This window comes from Podarcis vaucheri (assembly GCF_965113315.1).
Source record: "Podarcis vaucheri genome assembly, chromosome: 13".
NCBI lineage: Eukaryota > Metazoa > Chordata > Lepidosauria > Squamata > Lacertidae > Podarcis > Podarcis vaucheri.
Genome location: NC_138751.1, coordinates 33867282 through 33887277, shown reverse-complemented (window position 1 = coordinate 33887277; position 19996 = coordinate 33867282). Strand labels below are relative to the sequence as shown.

Here is a 19996-nt window from a genome sequence, read left to right as displayed (position 1 = left end):
ACCAAAATTCCCACCATCCTTGATTACTGGTCCTGCTAGCTAGGGATCATGGGAGTTGTAGGCCAAAAACATCTGGAGGGCCAAGGTTGAGGAAGACTCATGTATGTGATTGTTTCAATGGTGGTGGATGTGGTTATCGTTTAGAGACGCTTCGTAGGAAGTGACTCATAGATGGAATAAAATAAACAAATGACTATTAGCCTCCTCTTTCTTTTTAACAGCTTGTTTTTGTTGTAACCGACAGTCCTTTTGTGGTACTTTAAAGGCGGACAGATATATTACATGGCACAAGCTATTGTGACCCAACCTGTTTTGTCGCACACAAACACGACCAAATATTTTAAAAACTGTGAGTAACTGCAAGAGGCACAAGCCTTTTATATATTTCAGGGCCATTTGGTCTCGCTGTTAATCCCCCGCACCCCAGAGATGTATATCTCTGTGAACTGAAGATCATCATTCCATGCACCTGACGACGGGGCCTCGCAATTACAAAAGCATACATTACAACAAATCCATTCTTTAAGGTGCCATTTGCAGCTTCTCTGTACTTGCACTGTTTGCTCCAGATAGGATCTGATCCCCCAAGCCTCTTTCAGAAGCATTGGTAATTATTTAAGTAGGGATTTTCGGATTATATATATGGCCAGGGTTGAAAATGAAAGCAGTTTGCAGAGTATTTAACAGGAATAATTGCACACACGCAATCCAGGCGAAACTGAGAACTTCTGGCGGCGGCGGGAGAATTTTTGCATAAATACAAATATAGAGATTTTTTAAAACAACTCAGGGGGGCACCCCCTCCTTGGCAGCTCAGTAGGTACTGAGCATGCTTAGGGAAAGAAGAACATTTAAGGAAGGGGGTGAAACATTCAATGGAGTATCCTGGAAAAAGGATAATTGGTTCTGACCTGTAAGCTGTTCCGCAGTGGAATGGACTCCCTTGGGATGTTGTGGACTCTCCTTCATTGGAAGTTTTTAAGTAGAGTTTGGATGGCCACCTGTCATGGATGCTTTGGTTGAGATTCCTGCATTGCAGAGGGTTGGACTAGATGTTCTCCAGGGTCCCTTCCAATTCTACAGTTCTGATTCTGTGGTTGGCCCCGTGTACAAGAGCACTCCCGTTAGGACCTGAGGATAGGCTACTATTGCATACCTGTCAACTTTCAGATTTGAAAATAAGGGATCAGCAACCCCACCTGTCCCGGGGACAGTCTACGGGATATCTAACAATCCGGGATAGCAGCGGGAAACGGCGCTGGAATAAGGGAATTTCCCGCAAAAAAAAAAAGGGGAAGGTTGACAGCTATGGGCTACTGCAACATTTTGTTGCAGCCGACAGAACTCACTGCCATCACATCACTCACTCCGCTTGGCGCGGCTCCGCCCTGATGCTGCTGCAAACAGACCCCCAGGCCAGTCCTAGTCGGGCAGATTTCCAAAGGAGAACTTCTCCAGTCGAGGGGGCAACCACCCTGCACGGAGGCAGAAGACCAGCCGGCTTCCACCCGGTCCTCCAAGAGGCAGGGCGGCAGAGGCGAGCCAAAGCGCAGCCAAGCTGCAAAAGGTGGATTAACTCAAGAGCACCACCAGCGAGAGGGCTGGCTGCTTGCGACTTAGCTTGGCAGCTGCTTCCTGATTCCGGTTTGCAGCAGCAGCAGCAACAAACAGCCGTTGCTGCAGGAATTGGAAAACGGGGAGTCCAGGGAGACGGGAGGCGATAGCAAGCATCGCCTCTGCGCGCAGGTAGGCGGCTGATCAATAAAACCATCACTCTCTGCCCACCTCCTGCATCCCACTCTTGCCATGGGGAGGGGAGGGAGGCACCTCCTTTGCACTGTGTGTAGTTGGGAGGGCAGGAAGGAGGAGGAGGAAGCAGGGCGGGTTGCTCGGGACTTTGCCCTGTGGACTGGACAGATGGGGAGTGGAAAGAGAGCCTGCTCTTTCTATTTTTGGTAAGGCAAATGTTGCAGCCTGGCAAAGCGGGATTTCCTGGGACTGAGTGGAGCTGGAGGGTAAAGGGGGGTGGAAGAGTCAGGGAAAGAGAGACGCCGAGGAATTTTGTTTCCCCCATCTTCAGAGGGGAGGACTGTGGACCTACGGCCGAGAAAGAGGTCAGGAAATTTCCTAGTGGGGAGCGAAATAGGAGTGTTTTTTGTTCTGTTTTCATAGACAGAAACAGCCTGATGGGAATGTGGACCAGGGAACGCATTGGGAGGGGAGGGCTGTTCTTTTTGTTTTTATTATGTATTTTGCGTGGTTTTATCTTGTATTTTTGTATTGTATTGTATTTTTATGCTGTGAACCGCCCTGATTGCTGCGGAGGAAGGGCGGTATGCAGATCTAATAAATAATATTAGTAATAGGTCTGGGAACTGTGGGATTTGGAAGGGATGTGATGGTTGTCTGGGTGGGTGGGGGAAAGGTAAAGGTATTTGGGGAAGTGGGGCTTAAGGGACGGATGATAGATTGGCCCACAGAGAAAGTTTGTCCCCATTTCAAAGACATGTGGGGAGGAGAAAGGGGGATTTTGGTTTCAGGGGGAGATAAATAGGAGGGATTACTGTAGATGGATTTTGACATCTATTATGCCTCAATAAAGAATCCAAAGGCTGGGGAATGGTGGTGTCTGGCCGAGAGAGTCATGGGCATGATTTTTCTCCATGGCAAAGGTATAGGAGTGCTTGAAGTTTTGACTTGGGGAAGGGCCCCTGGGAGAACTGAGGGACTGTCGGGGGAAAGTTGGGAGGGTCAAGTGAACTGTGCTCCACAGCATCAATAGATAGTGGATTATTCTACAGCACAGAGAAAAATGTGAAGGGGAAGTGGGAGGAAAGAATTAATTGGAAAACTAACAGCTTGGTACAAAAGCAAGGGGGCGCAAAAGAAAAAGCCTAGAAATGCAGTCCTGGAAAGAAACGTACCCAGAGGTTACTGAAGGGTTGGTTTGTGTGTGTGTGTGTACTGTATGTTGATTACTGTACACATTGATGTTTTCACTTGATGATAGCAACATCCTGCAATGGCTTGGGTCCACATTCACACCATAGGTCTAGTGCAGGGGTCAACAAACTTTTTCAGCAGGGGGCCGGTCCACTGTCCCTCAGACCTTGTGGGGGGCCGGACTATATTTTGAAAGGGAAAATAAGAACGAATTCCTATGCCCCACAAATTACCCAGAGATGCATTTTAAATAAAAGCACACATTCTACTAATGTAAAAATACCAGGCAGGCCCCACAAATAACCCAGAGATGCATTTTAAATAAAAGGACACATTCTACTCATGTAAAAACACGCTGATTCCCAGACCGTCCAGAAGGCGATTGGGCCGGATCCAACCCCTGGGCCTTAGTTTGCTTACCCATGGTCTAGTGTACTATGATACCACTTTAGGCAGCCATGGCCTTCCCACAAAGAATTCTGGGAGCTGTAGTCCGTTAAGGGTGCTGAGACTCACAGAGCTACAATTCTCAGAGTGGCTTAACAAATCACTTTCCCCAGGAAACTCTGAGAATTGTAGCTATGGGAGAATAGGGGTCTCCCGACAACTTTCAGCACCCAGAATTATTTGGGGGAAGCCATGACTGTTTAAAGTAGCATCATAGTGCTTTAAATATCTGGTGTGCATGTGGCACAGCATGGGCCTTCGCAGACCAAATTTTTGTATTGCCTCTGACACAACTATTCGTGCTGGAGTGGCTCATTCAACATCAGCAGTGAATTACAGAGCAATCAAATGTTGTGCGAGCCTGCTTTCAAGGACCCGATCCTGAATTTATGAATTATTTCCGCGGAAAAGCATTGCATTTGGGCAGTCGTTGGATGATCTGAAATTTCTGTCTGTGGGGTAAGATCCGTGGTGATGCATTCACACATCCGCACACCAGTCATCACTTGATGTTGCAGTCATCAGGTGATGCACATGCACATGTGTGAACCAGCTTTTATTTCCTTGCTGCACTAGTTAGAGTGTTCAAATATTCCAGGATGCGTCTCCAACCTTTGGAAGGAGATTCCTTGGGTCCCTCTTCTATTGCTGGAGTTTACAGTTTGATAATTCTTCCAAATGGATGCGACTTACAACAAAATGTCACTGTGTATTCCCGCCCCCGCCCCTAGCTCGCCAGCCAACAATTCCTTCTAAACAAGACATTCCACTATATCTGCTCCCCTCCCTATTCTGTCCCCCCTCTCCTATCTGCGCATGTGTGTACACACACACAAACCATCCCTTCTTAATGAACTCTAAGCTTGGTACACCCAGTTCCTTCAGACTTTCTTCATTTAGGCCCCTTCTCTTCTTCGTAGCTCTTTCTCTTTTCTTGACTCCTTTCCAGCGTTGCCAATGTCACTCCTGAGCAGTGGTACTCAGAACTGAATGTGCTATTATTCTAAATGGAGCCTTGCCAGTTACCAAGTCCAGCAATTCTATTAACTTCCCAAGAACTGAGAACTATGCTTTTGTTGCTACAGCCTAAAAACGTCATTGGGCATTGTTTACAGCGTACCATCAGAAATTGGGGGCGGGTAACCACCAAACTTCCGGTTCCCGTTTACAGCTCCATTGTGGTGTTTTAGGGTCAAAGGGGGTGTCAGCCTTGGTGTCTAGAGAAGGAAACTAAGCTGATGAACAGCTGAGGCCTTGAAAACAAAAAGTAACCCTGCTGTGTTTCCTCCATCTCCACCTCTGGCACTGATTGACAGCATAATCTTACTCAGAAGTAAGTTCTATTGAATTCAGTGAGGCTTACTCACAGGTAAGTGGGGGTTAGGCTTCCAGCCTTAGGCTGTGTACGCACTATACCAGGGGTGGCCAACTCCCAAGAGACTGTGATCTACTCACAGAGTTAAAAACTGGCAGTGATCTACCCCCTTTTTGGGGTTCAGGTCAAAGTTTCAGCTTTTTTTAGGAAGGAAGGCCCTGGTTTTTTGGGTTAAGGGCTTTTTTTAGAGGAGCCAAAGTTGTTGAGCTTCTTTGGGGGGAGCCAGTGATCTACCTGTGATCTACCACAGATGTCGAGTGATCTACCGGTAGATCATGATCTACCTGTTGGACGTGTGCATTATAGCCTTAAAGCACATTCAAAGCACATTTCTCCCCTCAAAGAATTCTGGGCACTGTAGTTTGTAGGGTTGCTGGGACTTGTAACCCTGTGAGGGGTAAACTTCAGTGCCCAGAATTCTTTGAGGGAAAGAACATGCAGGTGTAGTGTGTTTACGCAGCCTTACTTTGGAACCTCGGGAAACCACTTATGTAGTTACGGAAAAAGTTCATGTTTGTTTTAGTTAAGTCATGTGCAAATCAACATTTAAGAAATGTAAAATATTACCCATGGAATTTTAATTGTAGCTATTGTTGCAGCTGCTGCAAATGCCCTCAGTATAAGAGGTGTTGCCACCCCATTATCCTTTATTAATATCCTGGCTTTTTCAGTTCCTCCCTTGGTTTCATTTTGGTGTCACCTGCTTGCTAAAAGCTCTGTAATGTTGTCTAACTGGGCCATTTAAGTGCTGCTCATGACTGACACAGGTGCCCTGCTCTAAAGAGCCAGACCTATTGCTGGGAGTTAGATCCGTCAGTGGCTGCTGGCTGTACCTATTTATAATACTTTTATGCCTCCTTTCTGGAAACCACCAAGGCAACATCCAGAAAATCAGAAGATGAGAACAACATAGTAAGAAACATGAGAATACAGTACTATTTAAGGATGTGCAACGCAAGCCTAACCGTGGCTGCTCTACGTCTATGTCCAATGGGGCTTACTCCCAGGAAAGTAGGGTTAAGATTACAGCCTTGAAAGGCCAAATTTGTCACCCTAGAGCCTAAACAAACAAAATAAACGAAAGCCCCAGAGTTAGGAAGCAGGGTTCATTGGTTTATATGAACAAACAGGGCATAGCTACTTTACCCTAACCCTACATCACAGGGAGGTAGTGTAGATAAAATGTAGGGAGGTAATCTACTTTGAGCTTTTGGGAAGAAACAAATAAATAAATTGTCTTTGCGCGGGTCTTATAAGACCTTCCTTATGTTCTCCCCGTCTGCGGCATGTCACCCTGCTATATCCAGTTGCAACTCCACACACCTTTTTTTATATGCCGGCCTGTAACAAGAAGCTGCTGTTTATTAAGCCGAAACCTATTTTTAACACCCAAGGCAGGTGATGCGATGTGAGTGGTTGGAACTGACAGATGGCAGGCCGCTTGGAAGCCTTTAAAAGCGGCTGTCCCCTGAATAGGGCTTCCCCAATGCAGGTCCTTGGCACTCTTTATGTAGCCGTTCTGGTTGTTGTTCGCGCAGGTTCCAAAAACCTGAGTCATGTCATATATATAATATATATATATGAGAATGAAAACATGGGCTCAATCCAGTGGGGAGGTCTCCTGTTCCAGCCTGAAATGAGCAAGTCGAAATGAGTGGGAAGAGCCACTACTGTTCTCCTGAGTTGTTCCCCTTCACTTCAACAGAGTGAGCTTCGGCTAGAAACCAGTGGAGAAGGAAACAAAATCCATAATATGGAGGCCTATATCAGGGCTTTCTAAGCTATGAACTCACTTTCCTGGGTGAATTTGCCGCACTCTTTCTGGCTGCTCCGTCATAGCTATGATGTAGTGAAAGGGGCCAGGGGTCCTGCCTTCCCTCAGCACCAGCTAGTGGCCCAACTGTGTCTCTTATCTGAACAGGGATAGCCTAACCTCTGTCGTCTATGCTCTGGTAACCTCTAGGTTAGATTACTGCAATGTGTTATACCTGGGTCTGCCTCTGAAGACTGTTCGGAAACTTCGGCTGGTGCAGAATTCGGCAGCCAAGTTTCTCACCGGGGCAAGACGGTTTGAGCATATAACACCAATCCTGGCCTGACTGCATGGGATGCCAATTTGTTTCTGCTGGTTTTGACCTATTAAAAACCTTAAATAGCTCAGGATTGCAATGCCTCAAGGAGCGCCTCAGACTCTGTGATCATCATCTGAGGCCCTTCTTCATCCCCCCCGCCCCTGCGAGATTTCCGGAGGGTGGCAACACGAGACTGGGCCTTTTCTTTCTTTTCTTTCTAAAACTTTATTCTAAAACCGAAAAAGAATTACAAACATTTGAGACTGGGCCTTTTCTTGGGTGGCTCCCCGATTCTGGAATGCTCTTCCCTGGGAGACTTTCCTGGCACCATCGTTACATATCTTTAGTTGCCGGGCAAAAACTTGCCTTTCTAACCAGGCCTTTTGGCCTTCACTATTTGTGGCCTTTTAGAAGTAGGTGAGATGTTTTTAATGTATTTTCCCTTGCCACTTGGTTTTCATGTATCTATGTGGGTTTTTCTGATTTTTGTTTGATTGGTTGTCATTCGCTTTGGGCTGCATTGAGCAAGATAAAGCGATTAACAAATACAGTATAATAAATAATAATAATAATTCAGAGGGCTGTCAGGTATACAGAGAGAGAATGTAAGAATTCAGAGCCCAGGGTCCTTTCCATCAGGGGTGGGAAACCCCAGGTTCTGTGTGTTTGTGTGTGGCGCTGTGTATTAAACCACAGAGCCTAGACTTGCCGATCAGAAGGTCGGCGGTTCGAATCCCCGCGACAGGGTGAGCTCCCGTTGCTCGGTCCCTGCTCCTGCCAACCTAGCAGTTCGAAAGCACGTCAAGTGCAAGTAGATAAATAGGTACTGCTCCGGCGGGAAGGTAAACGGTGTTTCCGTGTGCTGCTCTGGTTCGCCAGAAGCAGCTTAGTCATGCTGGCCACATGACCCGGAAGCTGTACGCCAGCTCCCTTGGCCAATAAAGCGAAATGAGCGCCGCAACCCCAGAGTCGGTCACGATTGGACCTAATGGTCAGGGGTCCCTTTACCTTTACCTTTAATTTGGCCCTTCAGGCCTCTTCACCTGGCCCTTGGGATTCTGCCCAGGCCACGCCCCCTTTCCCCAGCCATGCCCCTCCCCAGACTTCCATTCTCCTTTTGCCTGGCTGGAATGTGTTCATGAATTGTGAAGGTGCCTCTGGCTTGTTTGAATAAGGATGGAGAGATTGGATGGAGGTGTGTAGCAACCTCTGACGTTTGCATGTCTGGACTGTAGCCAGTTCCCAGAAAGGTAGAAATTAAATCCCTTGTTCCGTTTACATTTGCTCTCCTGTCCTCACCCAACCGCAGGCATGTGGCTTTTAGGAGATTGCCCATGAGGGGTGTGGCTCTCAGACCAAAGAACATTTTCCATCCCTGGGTTAGAACCTGGACAGCACACAGAGCACCTTGTCAGCTTTCTCCACTACCTTGGGATAGATTTAATTCTATACCTGTGCCTGTGCATGCAATTAGCATATGCAAATATTATGTAAATCGGGGTGCCTTTAGTCCTCTTCAGGTAGTGTTGTGAGGAGCTGCTCTTTTTTGTACTGAGGAAACCTCAGATTTTGTGCTAAGTGAGAGACTCTCTTTTCTTCATGCAAACACAATTACGCAAATCAATGCAACATGTTTGCAAACGGGCTTCGTTTTGCATTGACTCTGCTCAGCGTGTTCAGATCCAGATTGTTGCTGAGAGTGGGGCGTTTTTTGGTTTTTATCAGTAGTTGCTAAATTTGGAGGTTTGGGGCGAGGCACAGTATATATAGAGACAGAATGAGAAATGGGTGAGTGGCAGCTGTGTTTATGTGGCTGCAGACTGGGGGGCAGGGCTGGGGGCGGGGAGAGGAATATGACCGGCTACAAGGGAGGATAACTTTTGGTGGGGGGGTTGGAAGGGGAGGGAACTTCTTCCCTAACACCTCGTTTTATTTGGTTATTTATTTGCCTATTAAATTTCTATCCTGACCTTCCTCCCCAAGGAGCTCAGTCTGGCAAATTATGGTGGGATGTGGAGGGGAGATTGAGACTAATAATAATAATAATAATAATAATAATAATAATAATAATAATTTATTATTTATATCTCGCCCACCTGGCTGGGTTTCCCCAGCCACTCTGAGTGGCTCTCAACAGAATATTAAAAACATGATAAAACACTAAACATTAAAAGCTTCCCTAAACAGGACTGCCTTCAGAAGTCTTCTAGTCAGATAGTTGTTTATTAAGCCCATTTAATGAGTCAAGTTCACAGCAGTGGTAAGTTTTGAACTGTGAGTTTCCCGGCACTTTCCCCTTACAGCTCATCTCAGTCCAGCAAACACAATCGGTGTATAAACTCTGATTTTTGTAGGCACGGATTTGCTGTTCAGAGTGTAACCAGCTACCCAGATATACACATTTAGGCTCCCTATAGAGCTCCCCATTAGCCGGCCCTGGTCACATTCACACCACATATGGCTTCCTGCAAATAATCCTGGGAGCTTTAGTTTTTTAAGGGTGCTCCCAGGATTCTTTGAGGGAAGCCTGTGCTTTAAGTATCCTCTAAACCAAGGAGGGTCCAACGCGTCAGAACAAGTGGGCCGCAGGAGTACCTTGACACAGAACCTGGTCCGAGCGAGCGATGTAAGGCACACATTTCTTTTTCTTGCAAGTGTTTCCCATTGAATTCGGTGGGGCTTGCATCTAGTTAGACTTGCCTAGGAGCAGACTGCAAAGGGAGAACCTGTTTGCCAAGGGAGGAGAGATGGAAAATAGGTGTAGGTGAGCAGTTTATCCAAAGCAGCAGCTGCAGCCGCTCGAAGAGTCTTGTAGAACAAGCAGGTGAGATTGATAAAAGGGTTAGCTGCAGAGATGACGTTCTGGAAGCCAGGCTCATCATGGACAGGAGGTGTCATCAAGGCATCCAGCTAATGGGAGGACTGTAGGAAATCAGTCCCAGCAATGGATTATAACCTCTCTCCTTTAAAATATATTTCTCCCCTCCATCCTTCTCCTTTCCTGAGTGTGTCTTGGTCTAGGGTTTGTTTGCTAAACCCTGCAACTGGGGGAGGAGGAAGACGGAATTTCTGTTTAATTAGTGCTTGCTGATTTTTTGAGAGTTAATTTTATTGCGTCCTATTCTAATAGATTATTGAATATTACTTTATTTGATGGGATGCGGGTGACGCTGTGGGTTAAACCACAGAGCCTAGGACTTGCCGATCAGAAGGTCGCCGGTTCGAATCCCCACGACGGAGTGAGCTCCCGTTGCTCAGTCCCTGTTTCTGCCAACCTAGCAGTTCGAAAACACATCAAAGTGCAAGTAGATAAATAGGTACCGCTCCGACGGGAAGGTAAACGGCGTTTCCGTGCGCTGCTCTGGTTCGCCAGAAGTGGCTTAGTCATGCTAGCCACATGACCCAGAAGCTGTATGCCGACTCCCTCGGCCAATAAAGTGAGATGAGCGCCGCAACCCCAGAGTCAGTAACGACTGGACCTAATGGTCAGGGGTCCCTTTACCTTTACCTTACTTTATTTGATATAAGTCATTTCATTTTAAAGCTATGCTTTATTATGACTTTTCGTATTACAAGGTTCTTTGTTGTATATTTTGTTCCTGCAAACCACCGTGTGTATAGTAATAGAGAAAGGCAGTATACAAATTAAAAGTGAATTGAAATGAAGGGGAGAAAGCTCACATTTTGCATTCAATCAAATATAGAAATACAGAAATGAAAGAACATCCAAACTCATGTTTTATTTCCCAAGACGAAAGAACGAGCAGTTGTAATCATTCGTTGTCTTCTTTTCATCCAAGATGATGGTTGTTTTGTTGGTCTTCCTCGCTTTTTTAAAGCATTCCTCTGTGGAAATCCCTACTTCTCTCTGCTTTTCCTTGTGCTGAACTGTAATAAGGACGTTGAGTCTTGTTTTTTGGTCTCTCTTCTCAGCTGCCCTTCTGAATGTGATGCTCAGGAAAGGGGGGCAAGGTTCTGACCGACAGCGGCATCTCTGACCCCTCCTTGGCATCCAGAGAGGGCATTGTCCAAAGAGACGGACTGCACAGGAATGGGTAGCCATGAGAAGGACCCATCTTCTCCCAAGAGGGCTCCGCCCCCCTCTCGCTCCAACAGCACTGTGTCTTCCAAGCACAGCATTGCTCGGCAGGTGAGATGTCTCCCCTCTGCCAAGAGCGGGTAGCCTGAGACCCTCCAGATTTTGTTGATCTCCCAACACCCATCATCCCTGTCCATTGGCCATACTGGCTGGGCTGGTGGGAGCTGCCAGCCAATCCTGGAGGAACCGCATAAACAATCTACACGCATCCCAGAGGTTGGTAGGAGGGGCTTTCAGGTCAGTGGGCCTAAAGGTTAAACAATGGGTATGTCCTTTAATCGAGCCTTTGGACTGCAGTGCAAAACTCCAACCAGTTTTCCCTCTGGGAGAACACCCCATCCCTTCTTTCTAATGTTGTTTTTTAAAAAAAAAATTCTAGGGTTCCGAAAGCTGGGAGGTGGTGGATGAGTTGCGGATCCAGAGCGCAGTCATTCAGGAGCCAGAGAGGCAGGAGGGCTACCTGTTGAAGAAGCGAAAATGGCCCCTGAAGGGCTGGCACAAGGTGAGAGATTTGAGAGCCCCGTGTGTGTTGGGAATTGCTGGTCGCGGGTGTGGTTGGTACTCCTGTTCTAGTGCGATTCCAGACTTCCTGTGGTTCTAAAACGTGGTCCCTTCCAGGCCTTTGGAACGTAGGTTCAATCAACCCGGGACCAGAGTGGATCCCTCACAGCTTCCGGTGCTGTAGGAAAACCAATGTGTCAAACTAACTCATCCCACATTCACAATAAATCACGCGAACCCCATAAGATTCATTCCTATGTAGGCCGCATCTTCTGCTCAATCTCCTGTTTCTCTCACGGTTCTCTAGACTGGTGGAAAGGGTATATATGTGAAAAGGGTGAATACTTTTGTTGTGCCTCAGGTGGTTTTTTGACCACACGGATATTTGTGACTTCTTCCTTTTCTTTCTCCCCTTCTCTCTTTCTCAAAGCGCTATTTTGTTTTGGAAGATGGGATTTTGAAATATGCCACCACACGCCAAGATGTGAGTACAGGGTAGGGAGCCTGGGGTGCCTGGGTTTCAATGAGGTGGGGACTCATGGGGAATCTAAGAGCAGAAGTGGCCAAAGGGGGACATCAGAGATCAATGAGATCCGTAGGGCAGAGCTCAAAGGGCTGGGTCAGTATTCATTTCACCATTTCACCCTCCCTCCCAGGTCTTGAAGGGGAAGCTTCACGGCTCTGTTGACGTCCGCCTGTCTGTCATGTCGGTCAACAAGAAGGCGCAGCGCGTAGATCTGGACACAGAAGAGAACATCTATCATCTCAAGGTAAGGCGTGCAAAAGAGGAACCTCATGCAGGTTGCGGGGTTGTGGTTGTGGTAACAGGACAGGATGGGAGAGAAAAGCATAAGGAACTAAAATGGAAAAAAGACAAAAGATTTATATGGTCTGAAGAGAAATCAGATGGAAAACTGGAAAAGGAAGACTGGGTGAGCGACTAGGAAAGGTCAAATGCCAACCCATCATTTAGCCTTGAGGAGGTTGTTGGGCCTCGATTTCCCCAGTCTGGGAAATGGGAGCATTAGCCTGAGGATGGGAAAGCTGAAAGTCCTGATCTGGCAAATGACACCTGAAAGGAAGTTTCAGTTTGCTTGCCTCCTGTTCTGGATGAACAAAGGTTTACTGGGAAACAAGATAACAGTACGCGGCACAGTAATGTTTACACTGGTACCTTGGAAGTCAAACGGAATCTATTCCGGAAGTCTGTTGGACTTCCAAAATGATCGGAAACCAAGGTGTAGTTTCCAATTGGCTGCAGGAAGCTCCTGCAGCCAATCGGAAGCTGTGTAAGACATTCGGGTTCCAAAGAAGGTTTGCAAACCGGAACACTCTCTTCTGGGTTTGCGGCATTTGGAAGCCAAACCGTTTGACTCGCAAGGCATTCGGGATCCAAGGTACGACTGTACCTAATAATCCTGGGAATTGTTTGATAGGCACTGTGTAGTACAGCCTTTCTCAACCTGTGTGTCCCCAGATGTTGTTGGCCAGAGCTCAGGGATGATGGGAGTTGTAGTCCAACAACATCTGGGGACCCACAGGTTGAGAACTGCTGGACTGTAGCAGCTAGGGTTAGAAAGTTCTGCCTTTGCAGTTCTCTCGGTCAAGGTATCATGTAATAAAGAGCTGGCTTGTCCTATTTGTTTGCCTTGCATTGTTGCTCTGGGTTCAAATCCAAGCTAATGCATGAACACTAGGGCCCATAGCCAGGAGGATTCTTTGGGCATGTAGAGTGTGGGGAAAGGTTTCTCCCCAGCTATGGCAAACCAAGCTAGGTGGACATCCTTTGCCATTCACTGGACTTAGCTTTCAGCGCATGTTTTCCTGGCAGTTCCTAAAACATGCAGGAAGCTGAACATGGTATATATCAGTGGTGTCGTCAGATCGGTTTGCTACAAGCTTGGAGCCCTCGCCTGCGGACTTTCACGATGCTTTGACTGTGAACCGGATTGTTTTGTGGATTCTGTAGTCTGAGTGGAACAATGCCGACAAGGTCTTTATCTGCATTTGCCTATAAAAAAAAAGGGGGAGGAAAGCTTTGTTGTATTGAAAAATTGTTATGTATTTAAAAGCCTAATACAAAGATCTGGAAAGAAAGCGAAGCAGCTTTAATCTGCAGGAGAACTAGCATCTTGCTCTCTCTTCTTTGAGATCTTTTGAATCCGATGGCTGCGAAATAAATTACCGTATTTTTCGCTCTATAACATGCACCCGACCATAACACGCACGTAGTTTTTAGAGGAGGAAAATCCGTAGGCATGCCGCCCGTAGGCATTCCCTCCACAACACGCACAGACATTTCCCCTTACTTTCTAGGAGGAAAAAAGTGAGTGTTATGGTGCAAAAAATACGGTAATCTCCACAGTTTAGGTTGAGTATCAGCTCCGCTCAGGACCCTATCGGCTCTTGGGTTCAGATTTCAGACATCAGTTAAACCTCTGCTTGGACAGGTATCTTAATTCCCATCGCCCACCTTTGTGCTCCTAACGGTTCATTCCTTCTAGATTAAATCCCAGGAACTCTTCAATAACTGGGTGGCCAAGCTCTGCTCACACCGCCAAGTGCAGAAGTTGGATGCCTCCCAAAGGCAGTACCTGACAAGTAGCCATGGTGGAAGAGCCTCGCATCCTACACAGGTGAGTTGGTGGGAAGGGTGGGGGGCGGGGAATACTTTTTTGCGTTGCGCAAGATGGATGGGAAGGGACATGCACATGGAATGATGAATGGACAGAGGACTCCAGTGTCCCTCTTTGGTTCTTTCCCCCTAGTCATATGCAGGAAGAAGAGACTTGGGGCCCGGACTCCAGATGCCTTCTTTCTTACACATTCATGACGGTTTGTGCACACGATGGTATCAGCGGGGTTACACGTAGATCCCGCTTTCAGTGCTGTTTGTACCTGCAACAGTTTTGGGGCAGACGCACCACTTCATTTCCAAACGGTGCACGTCTCGTAACTTCCTGCTGAAATCCTGTCTTTTTTCAAATGAAAAGAATGTTACAGGAGTCCTTTTTTGTGCCACTTTTGTTGTGCTACAGCGCAAGAGCTGCCCACTGGAGGGCAATAACGCTGTATCGTTCCGGAAGGATGTACTATTTTTGCATCGGTGGCATATTGCTGAATAGACCTGCCAAACCCCCCCCCCACAAACCAGTCTGGAGGGGCCCTCACATAGCTCTGGCAGGAAAGAGTTGCTTTATAGGCCAAAGTTAAGCTTTGGTGGTTCCCGTGGAAATGTTAAGTACATCTAGCAAATACATTTGTAACGTTCAGCTGCTAAGTTGCGTCGGCTGCTTGTATAACTGAATTTGTACATCTCCAGATGTTGTTGTACATCTCCAGCTTCCAATACTAGCTAGCCATACTGGTTGAGGCCTATGGGAATTGAGAGTCCAATAACATCTAAAAGGTTATAGGTTCCCTACCCCTAGGATGACCAGTATACTAAAGAGCTGTGAGTTCTCCAACACCAGTTTATGTGGCTTTGTAAAAGAGTTTTATAGTATTGGCACTTAGCTGGTTTCACCTAGTGATTTATAGAGAAAAGGGGTGTTGAAATCCTAAAATGACTTTGCCTCTGCTGTTCAGCTTTGTGCCCGGGTCCCAGGGAGAGCTTCCTGGTGAACAAGAGGCTAAAAGCTCACAGCTGTGGCCTGCAAAATGGACGCGCCTCCCACAATCCTTTGCTCTTAGCTTCCGTTCGGCCCACATCTTCTTGCCTCCTTCCTGCAGGCCTGCAGCTCACGGCACCGCATTCTGATGTCCGAGAGTGCCCCTGCCTTGTCTTCCCTGGCCGGCCCCCGAGACAAGGTGAATTCTTGGCTGAGCGACAGCAAAGGCCTGGACAGGTGCTCAGCAGGTGAGATGGGATCTTCTTACCGCTTGCCTCAAACAAATGCCCTTCCGCCTTTCACCATTCCCAGCTACCTTTCCTCTGCTCTTCTAAGCCAGCACTCTTTCTGAAGCACCGTCAAGAACGTCTGCATTTGCTGCATTTCCTATTCCATTGATCTCTCTCTCCTTCTAGCACCTTTCCAGTAAGAAGGCTTTTCCCGGGGGAGGGTCAGCAGATCAGAAGTGGGCTAAGGAGTTGGAGGGGGGCGGGAATCAGTGGCCGTTATAAGCCAGAACAAAGGAGAATGAAGGGGCAGCCTGTGGGTCAGAGAGGCTGTGCCTGCTGTAGTTCTTTGTGGGAATTTGGCTTCCAAACTATGTTTGAAGTGCAAGCCATCCACCCAATGTCTCCACAGCAGAGGTCAGCAAACTTTTTTGGGAGGGGGCCGGTTCACCGTCCCCCAGACCTTGTGGTGGGCCGGACTGCATGCACACACACACACACACACACACACACACACACGGCGGAGGGGGCTTCTCTCTCCCCCAGCCCCTCCCCTCCCCCTGCCTACCTGTGGTGCTGCTGGCGCAAGGGTGGGCTGGCTCCGGAGAGGCGCTGCCCAAAATGGCGCTCAGCGAGCTCATCCCAGCCCCCTTCCTCCTCTACGCAGGGCAGGGAGAAGCCAGGAGGAGGAGGGAGGAGGCGCCGTGGTGTGTGAGAGGGAGAGGGGAAATGGCGCCCTCCAAAAAATGGCGGTGCAGAAAAAAAATTAACGAACAGAATCCACACGATCCACGGACCGTCAGCAGGCAAATCGGTCGGATCCGGCCCGCGGGCCGTAGTTTGCCGACCCCTGCTCTACAGTGCTGCCATGATATAGTCCCTGTTCTCTTCCAAATGCTGACCGACCAAAGAGCCGATTTACTCAACAGACAGGAAGTCCCGCCTCCTGGATGTGAGGGCGATCTGGCTGCGACATCTGTCACCCCATTGATCGCCAGGGTTGATTCGGCTGATCTGGCTGGCTAGGCAGGTGTCCCCTCCCTCCCTCCCTCACCGCTCCATGTGCGTCCCTCCCGAAGCTGCGCGCTCAGTGGAAGAGGACGACCATCCCAGATAGAAGGAGTGTACCGTTCTTCGGTCAAGGGTATACAATAGCTGCGCTCCCCTGCTAAAACCTCCAAACAAGCTCAAGGAAGTCCCGCCTCCTGACTTCCTGGCCTGTTTCTGCCATGTTAAATCTGCAGACATCGCCCTTGCATGCTCTTTCCGAGTGCAAAATTTTCACACGCGTAACGATTGGTTTCTTTTTTCCTCAGAACTCTCCGAATGTCAGGGAAAACTTCAAGAGCTCAACCGGATGCTGCAGAGTTTGGAGACCCTGCACCGCATTCCATCGGCTCCCCTCATCTCCAATAGTCAGGTATGTAGAGCGGCGATGGCAACAGATCATCCTCCCCTGAGGCCCCTTTTGGTGTGCCTCCTCCAGGAGAGGTCCAGAGGGGGGCCGCATGAGAACGGGCCTTTGTGGGATCCTCTCCTCAGGGAAGCTCTCCTGGCGCCTTCATTACATATCTTTAGGCGCCAGGCAAAAACATTCCACTTTTCCCAGGCCTTCGGCTACTTCAACAACCTATGGCCTTTTAAACTGTGCATTTTTTAATTGCTTTTGTTTGTTACCATATTATGCATTTTTGTATTGTAAGCCGTCCTGTGGAATAATAGAATTGTAGATTCTGTTATTTGGGTTGTTGGGTTGTTGTTTTTGTTTTGATTATTTATTTTGTGGTTTTATATTTTGATTTTCTTCTGTGAACTGCCCTGAGTCCTCCGGGTATAGGGCGGAATAATAATAATAATAATAATAATAGATTTGTAAGGGATCCCAAAGGTCATCTAGCCCAACCCCCCTACAGTGCAGTTGCCACTGGCTCTGGAGTTGCTTTCTTGCCATTTCAGTCACGTACCAACCATGGGCTTTGAACGGATTTGCATGGTTATGTACCCACTCTTACAAATTGAGGAATTCCTGCTTTGAGTTCTCTGACGCTGAATAAACTTTCGATGGTAGCTGTGGCAGGAGACTCTTTCTTGATTTTTTTACAGACCTCAGCGGGCACGGAGAGACCCAGGAAGGGGAAGAGATCCACCCGCATCTGGTGCACTCAGAGTTTTGCAAAAGACGACACGATAGGCAGGGTGAGCTGGCTTGGGACTGGGGGTGACGGTTCTGATATGGCAGTGATGGCCAAACTTGCCCCTCCAGCTGTTTTGGGACTACAATTCCCATCATCCCTGGCCGCTGGTCCTGTTAGCTAGGGATGATGGGAGTTGTAGTCCCAAAACATCTGGACGGCCACGTTTGGCCATCACTGTTATATGGGGGGGGTGAGAGGGTGTGTGCCTAGCTTAGAAAGTGGAGGGTGGCATTTTGCATGGTCTTGCTGTTATTGAGAGAGCAATGCTTTTCTGGGACAGAGGAGAAAAGCCTTTTAAGTAGTGCTTTTTCTAAAAAAAAAAGTTTAGGGATACTCTAATTTTGACTCAAGAAAATCAGCATTTTATAGTTCAAATCAGGGGAAATAAATACAGTAAATGGACAAAAGTACAAAGATTTACAAAACGTTTGGGGTATGCGTACCCCTGCATCTCCGCAGGAAAAAAAAAGCACTGCTTTTAAGTAATATGGAAGGGGAGAGGGTGCGATTGGGGAAATGCTCTACTTGGGTGTCTAAACCAGAAGTGTTTTGTCACCTGCAGGTGGGGCGCCTGCATGGCTCTGTGCCCAACCTTTCGAGATATTTGGAATCCTGTCAGAACCAAGCCATCTTTAGCGTCCCTCCGGAATACAGCCAGCTGCAGAGAAGTTTCTGGATTTTAGCTCAGAAAGGTCAGCTTGCGGCAGGTGTTGGCTATTGTTGTTTGCAACGCTCAGGAATGACAGTCCTACTTTACATTTATTTGTTATTTTTGTTGTGGGTGGAGAGGGATGTCGAAGGTCGACAGAGAGCAGGAGCATGAGAGAGATTGGAAGGAAAGAATGTTTTATGGGCTTGTTACTTTTTTGGGGGGGGGGGTTAATTCCCCCCATTTCCACAACCTATTCTTTGCCGCGATAAATCACAATGTTGTGACTGAAGCAACCCAGATTCTGTACAAAGGAAAGCTGGATTTTGTGTCCTGCATAAATTGCAGAAATGTTCTTGTTTTACATAACTAGTTCAGCTTCTGCAGAACAAGGGGAGTGTATCTATGGGCTACTTTTAAAATGAGGCTGCATTTTAAATTGCATTTTAACCTGAATTTTAAATTGGTTTTTTTCTTTTCCTATTATGTTTTTACTGTAATTTTACTAGTGTTAGCCGTTCTGAGCCCGGCTCTGGCCGGGGAGGGCGGGGTATAAATAAAATTTATTATTATTATATAAATATATATATATACACACACACTCCTTGTTTGCCAATTCTGCTCACACACTTCGCTCCACTTCTTGAGTGTTCATTGGGTGTTATGTACATTTGTTTTCAAATTAGTCAAGGTGGCCTTAAGGGCTAGAAACTTGAGCTCCTTCCTTTAAAAACAAAAGTTGATCATTCCAAGGATTCCGGAGTCCTTGCCAAATGCCTGGTTCCTTATGAATGATGGGATCTGCTTTGAAATGTGCTTTCCTCCTTTGCCAGTTCATGGCTCCCTCAGTAGCGTGCTGGCCGTGCTGACAGCGGAGCGAGACCGTCTCCAAGAACTGCAGCGGACGCTCGATCTGCAACGCTCCACTATGTCTTCCGCCCAGGGTGGTCGTGGGGGTGGCATCGGCATGGCAGCAGCCGGGGTAAGGCTCCTCCCTCTGTCTTCTGGCAGGCTCGCCAATTGCTGGTTTTAAAACTTTGCTGGTATAGAATTATTTTAAAAAATGTTAGATGCTTATACCAAAAAACAACAACCCAAAATATGCAGAATACTGCAGCATTGGCACAGAATAGCTCAATTAGTGTACAGTACCGTATTTTTTGCTCCATAAGACACACTTTTTCCCTCCTAAAAAGTAAGGGGAAATGTGTGTGCGTCTTATGGAGCGAAGGCAGGCGGGAAAAGCCCCCAAGAGCCGCACACACGCTCCGCGCAGCTCTTGCGGGTTTTTCTACGAGGTGGGAGAAGGGCAGCCTGTCACTGAGGGGCTGTCCTTCTCCCACCTCGTAGAAAAGCCCCCAAGAGCCGCGCTCCCTTTCACGAGCCACGTGGAGTGTGTGTGCGGCTCTTGGGAGCTTTTCTCCTTCCTGGGGAAAAGCCTGCAAGTGCCACACACACGCTCCATTCGGCTCGTGAAAGGGAGCACTGAGCAGAGCCTGTATGCATCCCAGGCTCTTCTCAGCGCTCCCTTTAAAAATATTTTTTTTTCTTGCATTCCCCCTCTAGAAACTAGGTGCGTCTTATGGAGCAAAAAAATATGGGCTATATAAAGTCAAGAGTATGAACTTAATTTCAGGCAGGTAAAGGGAGTCTGACTGGCTGTGCCCCCACTTCTTCAGGTGGTTTTGAGCACATAAACCCCAGCCCTTCTAAAGGAATGCAAACCTTGACCAAAAGAAGTTTTCCATCTTTGATTTATGTACATGCCCAAGTCATAGAGAATATGGGGCTCCACAGATGTCTGTTTTTGGTTGTGCATTGATGATGGATTTGGGCTCACAATGGTATTGGGGCAGGTATAAGCGGTCCCGTTTTCA

At 47.5% G+C, this 19996-nt stretch overlaps 1 protein-coding gene across 4 annotated transcripts in view; it reads left to right on the top strand.

The window, feature by feature from the left end:
• Window positions 1–1227: 1227 nt before the first annotated feature.
• OSBPL7 (oxysterol binding protein like 7) overlaps window positions 1228–19996 on the top strand; it is a 37820-nt gene continuing 19051 nt past the window's right edge. The window contains exons 1-11 of one of the 4 annotated variants that reach the window (XR_014213250.1): window positions 1228–1746; window positions 10771–10987; window positions 11316–11438; window positions 11868–11921; window positions 12094–12207; window positions 13942–14073; window positions 15170–15296; window positions 16592–16695; window positions 17379–17471; window positions 18033–18162; window positions 18953–19101. Coding sequence is in view for 3 of the 4 variants with exons in the window: in XM_082197194.1 (XP_082053320.1) it covers window positions 10889–10987; window positions 11316–11438; window positions 11868–11921; window positions 12094–12207; window positions 13942–14073; window positions 15170–15296; window positions 16592–16695; window positions 17379–17471; window positions 18033–18162; window positions 18953–19101 (1125 nt within the window). In the remaining variant the exon portion in view is untranslated. The other 3 variants (XM_082197194.1, XM_082197196.1, XM_082197195.1) reach the window with 3 other exon arrangements.